General features: G+C 56.4%; 7 protein-coding genes across 7 annotated transcripts; 4 read left to right on the top strand and 3 right to left on the bottom strand.

Moving 5' to 3' along the window:
• The first annotated feature begins 50 nt into the window (after positions 1-50).
• Positions 51-1,003, top strand: IE81DRAFT_319836 (hypothetical protein). Its single transcript, XM_025512848.1, has 3 exons — positions 51-373; positions 496-608; positions 720-1,003. The coding sequence occupies exons 1-3, from the start codon at positions 341-343 to the stop codon at positions 802-804; spliced, it is 231 nt and encodes a 76-aa protein (XP_025373139.1). The 5' UTR covers positions 51-340; the 3' UTR covers positions 805-1,003.
• A 75-nt stretch (positions 1,004-1,078) lies between these two features.
• IE81DRAFT_319834 (hypothetical protein) lies at positions 1,079-3,188 on the bottom strand. The gene is made up of 2 exons (XM_025512847.1): positions 2,608-3,188; positions 1,079-2,507 (listed from the first exon to the last, which is right to left on the bottom strand). Exons 1-2 carry the CDS (start codon positions 2,924-2,926, stop codon positions 1,441-1,443), a joined length of 1,386 nt encoding a protein of 461 aa, XP_025373138.1. The 5' UTR covers positions 2,927-3,188; the 3' UTR covers positions 1,079-1,440.
• Positions 3,189-3,969: 781 nt separating this feature from the next.
• IE81DRAFT_319833 (hypothetical protein) lies at positions 3,970-5,191 on the bottom strand. Its single transcript, XM_025512846.1, has 3 exons — positions 4,625-5,191; positions 4,381-4,512; positions 3,970-4,284 (listed from the first exon to the last, which is right to left on the bottom strand). Exons 1-3 carry the CDS (start codon positions 4,920-4,922, stop codon positions 4,193-4,195), a joined length of 522 nt encoding a protein of 173 aa, XP_025373137.1. The 5' UTR covers positions 4,923-5,191; the 3' UTR covers positions 3,970-4,192.
• Positions 5,192-6,672: 1,481 nt separating this feature from the next.
• On the top strand, positions 6,673-7,044 carry IE81DRAFT_283481 (hypothetical protein; the record flags this gene model as incomplete). Its single annotated transcript, XM_025511566.1, has 1 exon — positions 6,673-7,044. A coding segment is annotated over one exon (372 nt), but the record flags the coding sequence as incomplete, so codon positions are not given.
• A 944-nt stretch (positions 7,045-7,988) lies between these two features.
• Positions 7,989-10,357, bottom strand: IE81DRAFT_357170 (Six-hairpin glycosidase; the record flags this gene model as incomplete). The annotated part of the gene is made up of 2 exons (XM_025516688.1): positions 7,989-9,593; positions 9,677-10,357. The coding sequence occupies 2 exons, from the start codon at positions 10,355-10,357 to the stop codon at positions 8,310-8,312; spliced, it is 1,965 nt and encodes a 654-aa protein (XP_025373135.1). The 3' UTR covers positions 7,989-8,309.
• Positions 10,358-13,676: 3,319 nt separating this feature from the next.
• On the top strand, positions 13,677-14,522 carry IE81DRAFT_132772 (hypothetical protein). Its single transcript, XM_025510280.1, has one exon. It carries the CDS (start codon positions 13,923-13,925, stop codon positions 14,391-14,393), a length of 471 nt encoding a protein of 156 aa, XP_025373134.1. The 5' UTR covers positions 13,677-13,922; the 3' UTR covers positions 14,394-14,522.
• A 130-nt stretch (positions 14,523-14,652) lies between these two features.
• On the top strand, positions 14,653-16,524 carry IE81DRAFT_344449 (hypothetical protein; the record flags this gene model as incomplete). The annotated part of the gene is made up of 1 exon (XM_025515805.1): positions 14,653-16,524. The coding sequence occupies one exon, from the start codon at positions 14,653-14,655 to the stop codon at positions 16,522-16,524; it is 1,872 nt and encodes a 623-aa protein (XP_025373133.1).
• Positions 16,525-18,695: the final 2,171 nt, after the last annotated feature.

The raw sequence follows: 18,695 nt of genomic DNA, 5'->3' as shown, positions 1-18,695 counted from the left end.
CCAGCGGGTGTGCGTTGCGTGCAAAGCTTTCCAGCAGCCATTCGATTCGTGATCGAGTTGCACGGACTCAGACTCACGACTGCCCCTCGCGGCGGAGGATCGCAGCTACGCAATCACGTGAATGCACGCAGCTGCTCAACCTCGACGCAGCATGCACTCGTGACTTGGACTCAAACTCCAAAACCCGTGCAACTCCTGCTTCAGCTCCCTCATCACCGCACTCCAACAGGCCCGTTACAAGCGGACAGGATCTCAAGCAGCAGACTAGGCAGAGACCGCACAACTTTGATCGGCTGGATTGGAAGGGAGCTGAGGCTGCAGAGCAGAGTGTGCGCTCAAGATGGTGCAACAAGTAGCGTTCAGCGTGGCCGAGGTGAGTGGAAAGCAGGTTTCAGCGTCTTCCAGATCTACGATTGTTGGCTGGGTCTCGCTCTGAGCAGCAATTTTGACGCGCTCCCATGCTGCTGCTGCCTCCTTCCCCCATCGTCCTTGCAGTCGGCCCACATCTCCGCCCAGGCATTTACGCCCGATATTCCGGTCTCCCTATTGCCGTACCTCGCTACGCTGCTCCTTTCGCTCGCCTTCTTGCTCGGCTTCTACTTCACAACGTGAGTAGGTGAGGCAGTCTCTGCGCACAATGCGGGACTCCAGAAAGCTGCAGGCCCACCGGATGTAGGACTTTCGGCTGACATGGTGATGCTCGAGGCGAATTGGTGAAGGGTTGCGCAGTCGTCAGAAGGGCATGACATTCTGTGTGGCGCCTGCAAGCACTTTGATGAAGGAAACTTCGGGCAGGCAGCCTAATTGCATGCTGACACCGAGCACTTCCCATTTCGCTTTGCATCCTTCCATCCTCGAACGATCATACGCCACTCCGTTCGGCGATCACGACGATCAAGTCTTCCAAAAACTTCGATCATCTCAGCAAAGGAGATAATCGTTGCGCTCCTAGCCAGCCTTTGCACGGGATTCGGTACAGTGGCGCTCTTCAATACTGTGGGGGTGCATGTTTGAGCCGCTCGAGGCGGAGGATGCTGCATCCGAGAGAAGACTAGAGGGAAGAGGGAGGCAAGGCAGAAGCTGAAGGTGCATGGTATTTCCAAGACAGGGCCACCGAAAAGGGAAAAGCTAGAAAGAGGGGACATTGCTTCACCAGTCTCCGCCGTGCGCGCGCGCAAAAATCTTTGCCGCGACGCTTCCTAGAGCACGTTTGGGGGCGTGGCGTGGTGTGTGTGATTACGAAGGACATTGGACATCGGTTTGCGTTCACTCTAGCAAGTCATCAAGCAATCGCGATCACTACAAAGCCTCGAGTTTACTCCCTGTGCGCTGACATGTGGGGACGGAGTAAGGCGATGGAGTGTGCTCATATCATTCACTTGCCACATGCGCTCCTCTACGACACCCCTTGGGCCTTGAAAGGTGGATGTGGATGCTCATCTATGGCTCATAGACTTCAGCTTGGACAAAAGCGCGGTAAGTTCGACCTTCTCTAAGCAGTGTGTCGGTGCCAGCCCACTTTTGCAGAGGCTCGAAGAGCGCAGTGGCGTGCGGGTGAGCAAATTCCAAGAAGCAAGCGGAGTGCAGGTGATTACCGAGTTTTCCCTCATCCGTATCCTTCTCGGATCTGTGAAGACGCTTCTTTGGTCCTCCTTTACTCGATGTGGCGGGATAAGCGGGTTGGCCCGTTGCGCAATACAGCTGCACACCGGACTGGTCGGTGCTGAACAGCACCCCGATCTTGGTCAATGGAGAGCGGAGCACGGTTCGTGCTTCTCCTTTGGGTAATGTGGGACCCCATCCATGCCAATGATCATGGCCTCCCGGTGGAGCCTTTTCGCCTATCAATCGACCAAAGCCTTCTTTGCCCGTAGCGTGGAAATCATACTCTCCATCAGCAGCTTTGAGCTGGCCCAGCGGAACCGATCGACTGTCCAGCTCCAGCGTTCGTTCTTCCTCCTTGCCACGCACCAGCATGCGCAGTTCGTGCTGCTCTATGGTGCCCTTTTCTGTTTGCCGAGCTGAAGGATCCGATGCGCTGAGGTTGAATGCCCAGTGATGAGTGAGGTTGAGCGGCGTTGGGACTGCTTCCTCCTTCCCTGATCGCCTCTGCTCGGCTCTGTACTCGATGCGCACCTTACCTGCCGATAATCCAAGAGGTGGCACATCCTCGCTGCTCACAGCTGGGTCACTGGGACCTTGCACAGCGATGAGAGCTTCGATTCTTAAAGTCACTGGAGGACCACTCCCGTCGCTCGATGGTCGATGGTTGATAGCGAAGACCCGCGCCGAACCTTGAGGTGCCTTGCTGCCATTCACCGGATCTGACAAGTCTTGATCTTTGAACAGCTCCGCTTTCGACACGTTCGAAAGAGGGGTCCACACTATAGTGTCCAACGGCCCTTCCTGTAGCGGCACGTCATCCTGAGAGATCAAAGGCAGACTGACGGGCGGGCCTCCGTTAGGTCCAGACGCCGGGCCCCCGTGAAGACAAAGGTTTTCGCCACCTGTGTTGGCGCCCAAATGCAGAGTCAGCAAGCAGCCACACGTACACCTAGGTGCGTCCGGTCCATCCGCTGATCGAGACTGAGAGGCCCTCCTACTCACCCCAGACTGGAACGAGCATCTCTTGACCGTGGCCATATTTCTGTTTTCCAGCTGGCAATCGATTGGCGTATCGGCCAATGACGGGTCCGAAGAAGGATCGCCCATAAGTCTGGTGATGGTTTGGCTCCTCAGGACCAGTCAAGAGATCGTGCGTTGCTGAACCTCCTCCTTCGATGCCGCTGGAGGGATGCAGAGGTCCATCCTGACGAACATTGAGCAGCAACCGATGCGGAATGAGACCGTAAGGCAGAATGTGCAGGGAGAGACCTGCTCCGGGATGTTGCAGCTCGACGGGCGCGAAGGGATCGATGGACGTCATGATACGAGATGAGCTGGCGTGGGCGTGAGCGTGAGCGTGTGCGTGTGCCGTGTCAGTGCAGAGGCAGGGCTGTAGCTGTGTATCAATGTCGTATCAAGCTGTAATCGACTGAGCGATAGGCTTGGGTATGGTCGTAGTTGCTGGTTGCGAAGCAAGCATTGTGAGATGTGCCGATGTATCCACATTGTCACTGCGTCACTCCTCCTGACTGTGTCCGCTCGTGACTCGTCTGACTGCGTCTGCCACATCGCAGCACAGCGAGATGTCGAGGTAGATCACCGAGCGCATCAAAACACGAGATTTGCGGGGGAATTTTTGGGCTTCGCCTGTGCGCGGGATCGGTCGAAGTCCGTGCACTCGCGGTCGCAGGGCGGCGCGGCATTGCAGCATAGCTATACACTCACGACTTGCTGCACAGCATCATGCGTATATCGGCACACACAGCGCGATCGAGTGTATACGCGGGGTCAGTCACTGATTGAGTATGCGCGGACTGGCTCGTCTGCGCCACCGCGGAAAGGAAAAGTCACGAGACGATCTCGAGACACGAGACGCGAGTTTTGGAGTCACGATCGAGTCTTGACTGTGTGTGTGCCTTATCCAGACCCTCACACTGCTCCTCATCCACAACCCTGACTCCAGCAAGCTCTCGGCGGCATTCAATTTGCCAGCCGCAACTTGCGATAAGGTTTTCGCAGCGAGTCGTACAACGTCCGCATCATGCAAATCGCGCGCAATCTTGACCCATCGCAAAAGCGCTCTCTGTGAGCTCGCTCACCACCTGTCTGAATGCTCAAGCGAGCAGTCGATTAGCGGTGCTGCTGCCGCTGCCGCTAGGCAGACATGACGTTCAGTGTCCCACGCGAGCCAAAGATCTGGAAGCTGTGTTGGCCCCGCACAGCAAGACTCACCAGCTCATCGCAAAGATCAAAAAGCTGAGCCCAAGTCGCGAGGCTCCTGTTCCTAAGCAGCAGCGCGGCCAAGGTGATAGGGCAATGAATGGTCAAGTAGGAAGAGAGCGCACGACGTTCCCTCTGAGTGGGGGCGCGAAGCTCTATTTCGGCCGTCCGCTAGATGAGCTTGCCAGGACTCGAAAAATACGGTTTCACAGTGGCTACTGACGCGATTCTCTCCCAAAGAACACAAATCCGACGGACATTATTGATTACTCTCCCACACCCATGACACGCTTTTCTGAGCGCAGAGCAAGCGTCGCTTTGTGCGCAGCGTCGCCACTCATTCGACTTGCGTGTGCCGTCGATCGGTCTACGAGTCTTCGCACAGAGCCTGGTACGCTTTCTCGTCCAGCAAAGTCTCGAATTCGTTGGGAGAGGCAAGCTTGATAGCGCACAGCCAGCCTGTTGCGTTCGAGTGGTGCCAGACACAGCGATTAGACGTGCCAGCTCTCACTTAGATGCTAACGACTGCAGAGTCCCAGGAGCGTCATGACTCACCCTTGTCCTCAGGGCTCTTGTTCAGCAAGCCAGGCTCATTACCGAGCTGGTCGTTGACGCTCTCGATCACACCGCTCACAGGCGAGTAGATGTCGGACGCAGCCTTGACGGACTCCACAGCTCCGATTTGCTCTGACCATCATTGCCCGTCAAGGACGCCAGGGACGAGGCAACAAGGCACGAGACGATATGAGCGCACCGCTACCTACACAATACGCACACGCGCATTGAACTTGGCACTTACCGCCCATATCCACAGTGCTGCCCTCACTGGGCAGTTCGACGTACACCACATCTCCCAGAGATTTCTGGGCGTAGTCCGTGATGCCGACTTTTCCGATGTTCGTAGCATCATCGAAAGAGACCCATTCGTGCTCTGCGGTGAAGCGCTTGGAGACGGCCTGAGCGCGGACAGTGGTCTGCAAGGAGCGAGAGAGGCAAGCTGCGGGAAGGGCCGCAGGTGAGAGTAGAGGACGGCGGATGGCGCTGCTACTGCTGCTGGTGCGCAGAGCTTGCCTCGTTGCTGGCAGCAGAGAGATCATTTCGGCGTGATGTGGCTCCCGCAAATGTTTTCACGAAGGATTTGAAGATGTTGGCGGTGTGTGTGAGGGAGGAGAACTGAGAGCATCGCGGTCCAATGCTTCGTCTCGTCTTGTCTCGACTCTTGCGAATGCGTGAAAGGGATGGCCAGGAGAGACGTGTGGACGTGCGCAAGGAACGCAGTTGCTGCTATCACGTGATGATTTGGCCCATTCAGACCTGTCTTTGAAGTGGTTAAAATGTGACTCAGACTTTATCCATCCAATTTGTCGATTTCGATTTTCATGGGTCAGCGTCGGCTTGAGGTGCGGCTGGTGCCCACGGCATGCATGCTGCAGCGTGCAGCAGCAGCGGTGTATGTGTTGCGTTCCCCTTGGCGCCCTGATGCACGCGCGGGGACCTATCTCAGTCGTGATGTGCCTATACCGCGCTCTTTTAATTTGTTGCAGGTCGTTGAGTCAACTTTCGACTTTCACTCAAGACTCCAGATTCTTGATTTGATTTGATTTGATTTGATTTGATTTGTTTTGTTTTGATTTTCAGGAATGATGATTCATTGGTTCAAGGTTAGCGTACGGGTGACGTTTCAGTCCGCGCAAGAACATTCTTTGGTCGAAAGGTTCGAATTTCTCAAAACGTAAAGACCGAGCCACATTCTTCATTCTTGATTTCGATTTCAGACGCGCCCCTGTAGAATTTTAAGAGTGAGCAGCCAGACGTTGATCAAGTCAAGAATGAAGAAATATAGTGAGAATCAATCAAGAATCAAGCAATTTGAATCAAGACATCTTTGGAACGCCGGTTCGGCCCCCACGCTAGTTGGCGCAGGATTTCGAATCTGCGCCGTGGCCGTTGAATTGTTTTTATTTTAAGAGTGAATGCTTGAGAGCTAGCATTTGTAATCACATCAATTTGACTCATACCTGCCGCGCTCTGGTGTTTGGCAGCCGCGCGACCGAAAGGGGGTCCGACGCTCATCGCGTCCCATCCATTCGACCGACTTGCCTGCCTGCCTACTTGCCTGCCTCGATGACCCCTGCCCGTCCCTTCTTCGCCTTTGCTTCCCTCCCCCGTACGCAGCCATTGCTCCTGTTCCGGTCGTGCTTTGCATCCAACGATAGAGGACACGATTCTTGATGGGCCTCTAGCGCTTTGCTTTCCCTCTCTTCTCGTCATTCACTCGAGCTGCCCACAAGGTATTGCCGATATATCCCTCATCTCCGAAATCTACACCATCCCCACGGGCCGTCCCCTCGGAAACCTTTGCACTTGGCTTGCGCACTCCCAAGCTCGCCAGACTGCAATCTAGATTCGCGCCCTGCTACTCGGCTTCTCAGCTCTCGCTATCAAGCATCATCATTAGCTGGCACCACACACGCTCCTTTCATCTCACAAACACACTGCACTGCGCGGGCGCATTCCCCAACTTCCAAGGCAACCCTCAGCCACGCTTTGTTTGCTTGTCAGGTAGAAGGCCTGTAAGAACGCCTACTCAAGCACTCGCCAGTCGACGATCGCCAATACGTACACACCATGACGCGGCTATTTGCTCTGTCAATGGGCGCTTTGGCGCTCGCGTCTTCGGCTGTGCTTGCTCAGAGCTCCGCGGGTGAAGTCCAGTCGGCTAGCGACGCATCCTCACCGCTGCCCTCGGCTTCGACTTCCGAATCAGCACCCGTCGCAAATGCCACCGCGTCCGCTGCACCCTTGCTTCCTGACAGCGCTACGATGGACGTGCCTGGCGCGACAGAGTCCCCGCTAGAATTTGCCAGCTCGGACACGGCTTGCACAGAGACGTACAGAGTGGTAGCGGGTGATACGTGCGACAAGGTTGGTCAAAAAACCTGGACCAGCACCTACCACATTATGCAATTCAACCTCATCAGCGGACCACTGTGCTACGGCCTGGAGATTGGCAGCACGCTCTGCCTGGGTCGATACGGAAACGATTGCCAGTTGGTTCATCGGGTGCGAGGATCGGACACGTGCGAGTCGATGGCGCGCGACTACTCCATCTCCAGGGACACGCTCGTCAACAACAACCCCTCCATCAACTGCGACAATCTGTACGATGGCTTGATGGTGTGCGTCACCGACGGATCCGTCAGACCCCCTCCGGACTCTAGCCTCGACCATAACGGTATAAGGCAAAAGGTTGCCGCTCTGGAAGGCGCCAATGAGGGGGACTCTACGGCTTCGGCCGCAGCAAGCGGTGCTAGCAGCGCTGTGCAGAGTGGAAGTCCTATTGGTGCAAAGATCGCTCAAGCAGCCGGCAGAAAGAGCAAGGCTCACAGCAACAAGAGCAAGGCGGATGGAAAGGGTGCTGCCTCGAAGCATAACAACAGCAAGTCTAACAAGGACAAAGACACCAAGAAGGAGCACGCGAAGGCGCCCGCGGACCACAAGGCTCCCACAGAGCACAAAGCCAAGCATCATAAGGCCGAGTCTGCGTCTCACAAGACCACGGCTTCGGCTTCTGCTTCAGCGTCAGCCTCCTCGAACGCCTCTTCTGGCTCAGCTTCTGCGTCTGAGAGCGCAGCGAGCGCTAGCGCTTCGGCAGACCCTGCAAATTCTGGAGCTCAGACGCCCAATCAGGGCCAGACTCCAAGCGATGGGCAGCAGCAGCAAGCGCCGGCTTGGATGCAGCAGGCTGGAGCTGCCGCTGCAGCAGGTGCACAAATCGTCGCAGGCCTTGCAGCTTACGGCAACGAGGTCAAGGACCGATTGACCACTCCTGCCGAACAGTAGTCCGTCAATCCTTTGACCGGCATTCATTCTCGGAGCGATTGGAACCATCGTCCCTTTCACGCGACTCGAGGTCTCATCTCAAGATGAGGAGATGAATCTTTCGCACGGATCAGCATCTTTTCTTCTCTCTTTCGGCCCCCTCGATACAGATGCGCATAGTCAGCCCTTCGTGTCTCGCACGCTCTCTCTCTCTCTCACGGTGGACACACGGCCGGCTCGTGCCCCTCTGCGCTCATATACCAACGCGATTCAAGGCGTCGTTCCGTGCAGCGTTGTAAGCGGCAGCGTTGTAAGCGGCGTCGCTACTTCGCTTTTCTCTTCTACTGCGATTCATTTGCATCGCCACTTTCTCTCCCGTTCTTCATTTGCCCCAACTTCGCGACGCAATCGATGATATTGCAATAAAGATGCATCGACCATGCAGTGTGCAGAGCAGATTGCGATAGGATGAGGAACGGCAGCGGCCTTGATCACGCGAGGACGTGGTGAGATGCGATTCCGAAGCTTCATAGACGGGTTCGAGCCGTAGCAAAGTACATTTGATGCGTGGGAGAAAACGGGGAAAGATGGTGTGGCAACAATGGCAGAGGATAGTAGCGGCGACGACAGGTCTTTAATGTCCAAGGAGACGAACAAGAAGGCTAGACAAAGTCTTCCTTCTTGTAAGAGACACCGATCTTCTTCATACGTCTCTGTCGCGACCACTGCCGGATCGTGTCTCGCTTCTTGAAAGCGACGAATCCGGCGATGGCGAGCGCGAGGACGATGAGAACGGTAGGTAGAGCAGCTTCGAGAGCGACTTGGCTGCTCGACTTGGGCCTCTTTGCCACCTTGCGCGGCTTGTCAGCAAGGTTGGAGACGTAGTAAGGGTCAGCAGCGCGAGTTGCGATTCTCTGCGCGGAGAGAAAGACCATCGGTGAGACCAGGTCGACGGTGGGCTCGCTCTGAGTGTAATCGCTGCGTTGATCAAAAAATCGATCTTTCCTGTCCGGACCGCCAAGCACGCCTCCCCAGAGGGTGTGCGCCATGACGGGTGGCGACGTGTCTATCTCGCTGATGTCGCGACCGCCGCTCGCCATGCTGGAATGCGCATTCAGCGGACTGTTGGGACTGGCGCCGATGACGTACACAGTGTTCATCGGATTCTTGCCGAGGACGTAATCGATCAGGAAATTCGTCCATCCAGCGTACTTGTTCACCTTGCTGCCCCGCGCAAATGGTCCGTAGATGGCCGACAAGAAGGCTGCATTCATCATGGGATTCATGCTCGTACCATCCGAGTCCCCTTTCCACCAAGGGAGTGCACCAGGAGTGTAGAAAAAGCTGGACATTTTGTTGTCTACCGCTGCATCGAGCCAGACCTCCGACTTGTCTCGCAGTGTGTCGACATTGAAGACAGACGAGAGCTCTGGCCTCAGCACAGCGGCTTGGAGCATTGCAACTGGTGTCGCGGCGACTTTGGAATCCCAATTGAGTGCACCAGAAGTCCATGGGAACCCGTTGTCGTTGAACACATCCAGCGCATATTGGGCGTATTGTTGCTGCCCCGTAAGGGCAGCGAGCCACGTGGCAGCTAGGATGAGTTCGTCGTTAAAGTCGCTAGAGGGATATGCTTGCGCACCGTACGGCTGAGCTTTCTGGTAGACTTGTTGAGGCGTCGCGCTCTGGGCCAACTGCATCATGGAGATAGCCCGCTGCTGTAGCCGGGAGGCATAGGCGTCATCGCGGAGAGAGGCGACTGTGCCGTTTTGATTCAAGCCGGCGGGAATGGCCGTGCCGCTGTACAACAGGGCGCCAAGCGCCATCGTAGCGGAAACGGCGGCAAAAATGTCGGTTCCTGGATTGTCGCGCGTCACCGTGTAGGAAGGACGGTTTTGAGGGATCCCGCTCGCTGGACCCCAATAGTTGTCGTCCAGGCGGCCCACCTGTTGCGAGCAGAGCGGCAACAGATAGGGCAAAGTGAAGTTAGCGGATCGAGTCTTTGCCAGTCGATGTCACGGAAGCTCACCTGCACGACGACCGTGTCTGGTTTGCTGCTGGCCTCCAGAAGCCAATCGAGACCGACTCTCATGGTTCTGTTGAGGTACTTTGTCTGGCCAGTCGAGTCGAAGGACTCGCCGTACATAGCGCCGGCCCAAGCGAGCTGCTGCAACGTCCAAGAGAGCGGGAGGGTAGCCTTGATGAAGTTGCCAGCGTCGAAAAAGCCTTTTGTCAGGTCCAGACCTTCGTCGCTACCATCGCTGGTCGAGGAGCTATCGCGCCACTGGACGCGGAAATTGCTCGGTAGCTGGCCGGCGCGCTGAATGTCATAGAAGTAGAGCGTCTTACCGAGCAGGCTCGACCACTGAGGGTTTGGGTAAGCACCGTTTGGCGACGGAACCGTTGCTGACTGAGTCGGTGGTGGTTGCCAAGCCGACGCTGCCGCAGAGGGATCGTCATCGTCGTCGACAGTGCTTACCGCGGCACTGCCGATCGGCAGGGTGCTAGAGGTCGGGGTCGGAGCGGCGCTGGAGCCGCTGTCTGTGGAGCCGGCAGTGTCCAAGTAGGTCGACGACGTGACAACGTCCGATGAGTCCGTTGCCTGCAGCGATACTTGGCGCTGCCCTCGTGCTCCCTGGCAAAGGAGCAGGGCGCTGAAGACGGCAAGCAAGCTCCATTGAGCCGCTTTACGGCTATTGCAGAGGCGCATCACGCACTGGTGTAGATGCGCACAGCAAGTGCAAGGCAGTACGGTCCAGTTTGAAATCGAGCGATCGAAAGGGGCGGGGCGATGAGAAGGTCGGAGAATTTGTCCTGGGAATCAAAGGGGGAGCAGGCTGGCAAGTTGCGATGATATAGGAGGGGGAGGGGGCTGAGCGACAAGCGCTAAAGAGGTTGCTTAAATAAACCTCAGTACCGCTTGTGCGAGCAAAGATGCGTTTGGAATGGGCGAGCTGCAGCGCCCAAGGGGCAACCGATCGCAGAATGGCAGCGGGAAGTAGAAGCTTAGCTGGCCAAGCGGCGGATAGAGGTCACGAAAAGGGACACAGAGCCGAAGCCTTGAATGATGCAGGCAATGAGCAAGTGCAAGGCTGTGCTCCTGTGACAAGTGAGCCAGGTCGATGCGCTACTAAGACTGCCCTCACTCGTGCCTCGTGATTGCGACTTTCTCCGAGGGGATCGTCCGAGTTTGGGTGCGGACGGCGGTCCGCTCAATTACGGTCTCGGGCTTGCGCGAGTGATCTTTCGAAGAGCCGCGGTGCCTGCTGTTGATGATGATGAGAGTTCAAGAATGTGCCGCCGTATTTCCGTGCTACCCCCAAGCGAGCTGGAAGCTCCGACGATGCTGTGCGGGAGGCTAAACCCGGCAAACAAAGAGAGAAGAAGAAATACAGAGAGAAGGGACAGAGAATAGAGAGAGAGGGAGGGAGAGACGGAGCAGGGCCAGGGCCAGGGCCAGAGCATGAAGGGACTCGAGAGCAGGGCGAGATCTTCGCGTGCGCGCCGCCGGGTGATGCTTGCGGTCAGAGGCGCGCGCAAATCTTCATCAATTCTTGCTTGTTGATGGGTGAGTGATCGATTGCACTCACGACTGTGACTCTGGTCAAGCCTAGACCCTAGCTGCCGTGATGTACGATGTGTGTGCCTCTTCGATCTCCACCCGCGTACATTGCGCCTGAACGCGGAACACCGGTAGTAATTGTAAAACACAAAGCAAAGACGCTCTTGGATTACAAAGGTAGGCAATGCACAACGCAAATCACCCGTACCCATACAGCTATAGCATCGCTGAGAGGAAGCGTGCATGCATGCATGCGAGTCAAGCGTCTGGCGCGACGGCTGCACGCGCGCCACTTCTGCATATTTGTATACGCGCAGCATCATCAGCATGAGCTTGCTATATATGTTTGTGCCGTATCGAGAAGGCGCGCGGATGTGAAGCGAATTGCTGAGTGGGTTTTGAAACCTCTTGAACGTGCACACGAAATCTCCGCTCTGTGCGCCCGTACACAATACAGTCAAGAGTCACGAGTCTAGTATGAGATAGCTTTCTGCCGCTCTTGAATATTGTAAACAGCAAAAATATCTACGATATTTGAATTGGTTTGACATCGCTGCGTTCTCGCCACTCAATCTCGGGTCCAACGATTCTTCATTCAGATTCAGCTAGGATGCTTGACTGTCTACTGATGGCCGGGACAATCATCACAGCCAGCAGCACGATGGCGGTTGCATTTCTATAGCTGGCTATGCGCACAAGCTCATGCCTATACCGATCCACCCGTTTCGCCGCCTCGCGCCGGCAGCCCGGCTCGGCTCCGCTCGGCTCCTGCTGCACGCTCAGGGGACCTTGCCGTGACGGTCAGCATAAGGCTGCCGCGCGGTGACCAAGGCCAAGACGAGCCGGCGCCCTTTGCATCCATCATATATGATGGATGATGCAAGATTCGTGATTTGCGAGTCGTGAGTGTGGACCAGGCAGGGCCTTTGCAGATCTTGGTGAGCGGGATACGATCAACAGCCACATCAACGTCTCGCAACTCCGCGATGGGATCCAGCTGCGTGTGCATGGCGGAGCTGCGTGGATGGTTGGCTGAATGCTGTATGCTCTTCATCACAGCAGCATACCCAAGCGGCAAAGGCCCTGCAGTCACGAGTATAGCTTGTGGATTGCGTGCTGTCCGTCTGCCTTGAAGACTGACCACTTCGTCGACGAGCAGGGCTCGTTGGCCCGGTGTCGGTGGTCCCCCTGCTTGGCGAGTGCCAAGCTTCGTTTATTGTCTGCCTGTATATCTCGCGGCAGTGTAAGTTGACGTATTCACGAGTGATTGCGCCGCCCAATGCCTACTCAACAGTCATGGCCACGGGCCGCAGTGCATCACGAACTCAACCATATCAACCAGCATGATTGCGCGCTCGTCATCAAGTCGTGTCCATTCATGGTGGGTATGCACGAACGACGTTCGAAACAGCGATCGGATCACCTCACCTGTCTGTCAAAGGCAAGCCTATCACTCACGACTGCTGTTGAAAGGTGGAATTGTTGAATGCCGTGTGGGCGCAACTACGCCCAGCAGCAGCAGCGTGCGTACGCGGCTCAAGAGCGAACCTCGGAGCTGCAAATGTGGCGCTTTTGCTCCTTATTGTTTAGTCTTGCGCATTTCGTGAGCGCTGTATAGGCGGACGATCCAACTTGAGCCAACTTAGCCATGCAGTGGTCGCTGCTCGCATGCCATACATACCATCATTGAGGCCGGTCGGGCCATGAATCACGAATGGGTGCTGGGTGATCAGAGGCAATCACGAACAGCGCGGTGCTGGGCGGTCAGGAATCGCGAGTGAGGTGCACAACAGCAAGGCGCTCACATGGCGCAGCGGATGCTCGCACCTCGAGCAGCGCCTTTTCTGCTTCCCGATGCGTACCCATCTATGTGTTGATGGAGCTTGAATTCAGATCCCTACGTTGCGGAATAAGCGCGGCTAAGTGACTCGCATCCGCACGAAGGCTCCTGCCCCTGCACTGGCTAACATTTCCATCACCGTCACGAATGGTACAGATTCCGAACTCCCGTCTCGCTCGCTACTACTACTATTGAGCCTGAATCACGAATGTATTCACGTGATTCTGAAAGGGGTCCGATGGATGCCAACGCGTGTGTTTGTGTCATGCCGCCAGCATGTGTTGGATCCGTTGAGAAGAGCACATCCCGGTCTCGCACACCACTTTGCGCGCTGGAGGCGTCCATCGGTCTTGCAGGCCGGCCGGTCGGTATAAACGGTGAGGATCGCGCTTGTACAACATGCGGCGACTGTGGGACCCGTCGTTTCTATATAGCCGTATCGCTCGCTCGCTCAGCCGGGGGCAACACCGCATGCGCGCTAAGGCGTGAGTCTGAGTGAGCTAGTCCGCGTGCGCTGTAGCGGGATGTGCGAACTCAAGCTCAAGATTGCCGCCGTCGCGGGTGACATGAGAGGGGACGTCGACGCGCGCGCGTGCATGCATGAGGTTCTCCGCATTTGACCGCCAACCGACCGGCTGGATCAGATATGCGATCAGTCGTGAGTCTTCTACCCTCCAGCCTCCAGCCAAAAGTCGTCATGCAGTGAGCACTCGGTATGTGGATGCTGGCACCAAGCAGCGCTGCTCGCCGGCTGCCTTGGTCGTGTGAGTGGGCTCACGCAGATTAGTACGCATCGACCTAACGGCCAATCCGGTACGATACGATTACAAGGTCGTGGCTGGCAGAGCTGCTATACATGTCGTTTGTCCATGCATGGGCAAGCTTCAGCGTCTGATCGTGAACCAGGTGCCCCGGATCTTGGATGGAATCCTAGAAGCGGACCCGTTCAGCGGACTCGTTCCCTGCTGTCTCACCCACCCAGCAGCACAAGCCGCCGGCTGGCGGCTCAGCCGCTTGCGGTGGTCAATCGCCGATGCCTATAGAACAGTCAAACGCGGCTCGACATTGAGACCGATGAGCAACGCTATACCTGCCAGGTCGAGCAGAGCAATGTTCGGACCTCAGCCATCCAGCTGCATAGCTATGCATCGCCAACGGTCACAGCAACTCTGCGACTCGATCGATCCACACTCACGCACCGATGCGGTGCCGCCAGAGCAATTCTGGACCCGATTCCAGCCATACCGCTGTACCGCTGCTGCTGACGGCCCGCCCGCGTCTGACGTGAGAGGCAGCATCATCGGTGCGTGGAGAGACTTCAATCGAATGGTCAATAGTCGTTGAGGCTGTGTCGATTTCCCACTCGTGACTCTCGGTCGGTCATAGCCAAGGCGCTCAGCAGGCGTCTGTCCACCTTTATCTCCACAGTCAACAGTCGACTGACGTTTAGCATCACATCATCACCTCCATCTTGGGCCCCACGCTCCTCGACCCAACTGCCGACGCTCTGCTGTCTTCGTCCAACACTCGTAACCTGTTCATTGCCCACTCGACCTGCTCACACCTCTACTGCTCAGCCTGTCGCACCTCAGACGTCAACGCGATGTCCTACTCGCTTGGCTTTCTGCCGGAGGAGCTGCCAAAGTGGGGTCCACCTTCGACGATAGAGGCGGCACTCTACAGGGCGTCTCATCACGGACGCTCCAGCCTCTCCTCCCAAAACACTCTCAAAGGCTGGCTATCAAACAAATCCGAACCAGAACAAGACGTCACCACGCTGATGCGGCGATCTTTCTCATCCATGACCATCTGGGACCTCAAGAAGAAGAAGCCGAGCAGCCCGCACAGGTACAAATCCTCGGCTCGAACAGCTTCTGCTCAGCTCGCTCGGTCCGCATCTGCCCTGTTCGACGCTCGCACCTGCTCGGAATCGAGGCGAGATGTGCTCATGCGACATGCGATCGCGAGCTTGCCATCGGAGCTGCGCATCTTGATCCTAGAATGCCTATCGCTAGCTGTTCCTCAACATGTATGTGCCAGCCTGGCAGCCTCATCCTCTCTGCTCTACGACATCTTTCAACCTGCTCTGTATCGATCTCCCAAGCTCGGTGACGCATCCGCAAGTCCCGTGGCGTTGCGCAGACGTTTGGCAAAGGAAGCAGGACTCTGCAAAGCTTTGTGTCTGGCCTCCCTCTCTTCCACGCGGCCGGTCAACGAGGCTGTGCGCGCGCTTCGCTTCAGCCAAGGAGGTCTGGACTATGACAGCTTTGATGTGCAGACTATGGTAGCTGCTCTCTCACCTTCTACGCCTCGCTCGACGTTGCGCGAAATGGAAATCGAGCTGGAGCACACGTGCTGCGCCGAGCTCCCAAACCTCGAAAAGCTTCTTATGCTTACGCCGCCCCACGCATTCAATCTCTCGCTGCTTCACCCTTCGGTAGAAGCGCACATCCCTCGCTTTGGTCTCGAATCGAGTCCTCTCGCACCAATTCCGCCTGCCGTCCAAGCCGCTGAAGAGGCTGCCGCTGCTTCAGCATCAGATGAGTCGGAAATCGAATCAAGCGCTGCAAGACTGGGACCTCAATACGTGCACGTCGTCTATTGCATGCAATGTGCCTACCTTCTCGTTCGTCGCGAGTATCCACCTCCTCCACCATTCTGGCCTCTTGCGCTTCGTCCACCTCCATCTTATATCACGAAAGCTGGACTGAAGCATCTGGCCATCAGCTTCGTGCCAACGTGCCCAGACTGCGTGACCGACATGAGGCGCGAGGCCTCCGCTGCTGCTGCTACTGGAAAGGAGCCCAATCGCGAGCGGACTGAGCTTGAGCAGGAGCAGCAGATTTGCCGAGGCATGTGCAAGGAGGACCCAGCATTCTTCGCCGCTCTCCTCACCCACCCCACCCTCGAGACGGTCTCCCTGATCTGCCGAAAGGACGGTGTTAGTGCAGCATGTGCGTGCTGGTGGGCTGACCAGTGGAGAATGCTCGCATGTGAGAGTTTGGCTACTCTGCGACGTCAAGAACGTCGTCGTACAGGGTCTTCCTTCGCTCCATCCAACGATACACCAGGAGAGGAGCCCAAGATCGTAGAGTTGCGCATCCTTGAGATGCCGGAATTGGAACTGGACAGGTGCTCTCACAGTTGCTGCCAAGCAGCAAGTCGTCCTGATCCTCAAAGCTGCTATGACGAGCCCATCAAGACGGCTTCAGTCCCTTGCATGTATCGCACCGTCGAGCGCCTCTTCGAACGTCAGGCCGACTGCTTCTATGACGGCGAAGGACCTAGCACTTTCTGGGACTGGGTCGAGATGCTTCCAATGATTCGTTTGCAGGATCTCGACACGCTCACCGGAACGGCCGCAACACGCTCCCTGCGAGCAAGGGAAGAGCTACTAGCTCGCTGCCGTCAATCGTTGCGCCGAGCACAGGAGCGTCTTACTGTCGTTGGTCCCGGAGGACCTTGGCGCTCCTAATTGCGCACTTGAGCCCCTCTATAAGAACGCACGCCTCGATTTGGCCTGCTACATATATTCGAATACTGACTAGCATCGCACCTCGATGTTCGTCCAAGTCTGTTTACCAATGATCTGCCACCCCTCATCGACTTGCACCCGTGGGGAAAATCAGCATCCGCCTCGTATTCTTGAATTAGACCTTTATCCGCGCCTCTATACTCGATCCACACGCGCCACGTCATATATACTTACCCATCCCCGTGCTTGATTGCAATCACATGCTTGCCGGCCTCGTCGGCCCCATGAGCAACCAGACTTGACTGCAGGACGATGTGGAGTGATCGCTGCTCATAACACTGCAGCTGATACCAATAAGCCAGGCTGCAATGGCGCTGTTCGAGCACGAGCACGAGCACACCACGAGACACGTGTGATTGCGAGTGCACTTTGAGAGCAGCAGTTCGTCCGACAAGCGCGCCATAGCCACGAAACAGCGAGGCGTTCGGCATCGAATGGCGATCGACGGGCAGACGGGGAGGGGAGGGGGAATTGCAAGATCTGCTACCCAATCAGACGCTGAGTATGGGACCTTCTCACCCTACAAGCGTCACGCATGCAGCGAAACTCGAATCGTTGCTGGAGGTGAATGAAGTTGGCGTCAAAGTACGAAACACCGAATCAAGAATCGTGAATGTTCGAGACGGATTTGAAGCGTCATGCACTCACGACTCGCGACTCACCGTCTGATGGTCAGTGAGCCCTTCTTGAATCGTGAAAAGAATCAAGAAGCACGAAGGTGATCCGAGAACTATCACGATTGCCATCTCACCCACCACCGTCATGACAGCTTATATAGCTACAGCTAGCTGGGCGCCGATCGAGCTGCAGCACAGTGCAGCTATTTTGATTATTAGGTGTTCCACGCATTTTGTGCTCTCACGCTCCGATTGCATGCGTGGACTTCCATGCAGCCGCTGGTCGGATGGTCGGGAGTCTGGGTAAATCGAGTCGGTGCGACGCCAACAGCAGTGACCGATTGACATTGTGATTACAATCACGAATCACAATAATAATTGTACGGTATACAGCAGGCCGGGCCGCGGACGCTGCCTGGCGCTGAGATGAGCATCAGCTGCAGACGGAATTGCCTGCTGCTGCTGCTGCATGGCGTCGTATAGGGCTGCTACAGTATAGCCCAAAGCGCGATTGGGCCTCGAAGGGGGCCAAAGGGTCGCGCTCCTGCGCCCGGGAGGACAAAGCAGAGCACTAGAGGAGAGGATCTGCAAGGCTGGTCAACGCGAGCCGTGGGGCATTCTGCCAGGCTTGCCTCACACTACTTAAACTGCCCCCCTCAACTTTCACCCTTTCCCTCCTCTCCTCATGGACCGACAGGGTGTCGCCCCCCTGTCCCAGGCTCGCCGGGCGAGCCTGAGTCCGCCCTTGCACAGGTGCTCATGACCTGTCCCCACACATCGTGTACTGCTATGCGGTAGTCAAGTTCCTCGGAACATTACACCACACGAGCTCGGGGTTCTTCGACGGGCATTCGAAGAAGCAGCACAGGGCCGATCCCCGCATCCGTGCGCACACCACCTGGTCCTTCTCGGGTCGTCTTTTCGCCCGTTTCGGGTCGTTTTTGCCCCTCGTGGGACGTATTTGAACCCCTTGTGGGGCAGTATTTGTCCATTGGACAGGCATTTAGCCTTTTGGCTAGGAACATCATCGTTATCATCGTCGCTCTTCGCGCACAATGTCTTGCACGCCGCTCACCGGAATTGTCGCCCATCGACTTCGACTAACGCCATCCGGATCGCCGCTGCTCGCAGCTGCCTTTTGGGTTGGTCAAGAAGAAGGAGAAGGGCGTCAAGATGAGGTAGCTGGCGGTAGTGGATGCTTTGCGTCTATCAAGCTCGTTCTTCATTGATACAAGCTCGTTCATCATGAACACATTACTACGAAGCTCGTGTTTCACGGATTTCAAGATCTACTTTGATATTACTAGGTGCCGGATCAGTTGACGTGGCAACGTGGACCATGCCGAGACGCACGCCGTACCTGGTCGAGTTGATGTTTCCTCGACCTCGTATCCCTTTGCATAGGGCGTGGCAGTCGAGCTCGTAGAGGGCTTTCTGCATCGGCAACATGGACACGTTCGCCCTCCGTCACGAGATCCCCGTGTGCGCTAGACG

Source organism: Ceraceosorus guamensis (genome assembly GCF_003144195.1).
Source record: "Ceraceosorus guamensis strain MCA 4658 unplaced genomic scaffold IE81scaffold_3, whole genome shotgun sequence".
Classification (NCBI taxonomy): Eukaryota; Fungi; Basidiomycota; class Exobasidiomycetes; order Ceraceosorales; family Ceraceosoraceae; genus Ceraceosorus; species Ceraceosorus guamensis.
Note: the sequence above shows the minus strand (reverse complement) of the source record. Positions and strands in the feature narration are given on the sequence as shown.

Coding starts and splice junctions, on each gene's coding strand:
- IE81DRAFT_319834 (XM_025512847.1), bottom strand. CDS start 2,926: ATGACGTCCATCGATCCCTTCGCGCCCGTCGAGCTGCAACATCCCGGA. Junction 2,508..2,607: donor GATGCTCGTTCCAGTCTGGG/GTGAGTAGGAGG, acceptor GCGCCAACACAG/GTGGCGAAAACCTTTGTCTT.
- IE81DRAFT_132772 (XM_025510280.1), top strand. CDS start 13,923: ATGGGCAAGCTTCAGCGTCTGATCGTGAACCAGGTGCCCCGGATCTTG.
- IE81DRAFT_319833 (XM_025512846.1), bottom strand. CDS start 4,922: ATGATCTCTCTGCTGCCAGCAACGAGGCAAGCTCTGCGCACCAGCAGC. Junction 4,513..4,624: donor CAGCACTGTGGATATGGGCG/GTAAGTGCCAAG, acceptor AATGATGGTCAG/AGCAAATCGGAGCTGTGGAG. Junction 4,285..4,380: donor CAAGAGCCCTGAGGACAAGG/GTGAGTCATGAC, acceptor CGAACGCAACAG/GCTGGCTGTGCGCTATCAAG.
- IE81DRAFT_319836 (XM_025512848.1), top strand. CDS start 341: ATGGTGCAACAAGTAGCGTTCAGCGTGGCCGAG. Junction 374..495: donor TAGCGTTCAGCGTGGCCGAG/GTGAGTGGAAAG, acceptor TCGTCCTTGCAG/TCGGCCCACATCTCCGCCCA. Junction 609..719: donor CTCGGCTTCTACTTCACAAC/GTGAGTAGGTGA, acceptor GAATTGGTGAAG/GGTTGCGCAGTCGTCAGAAG.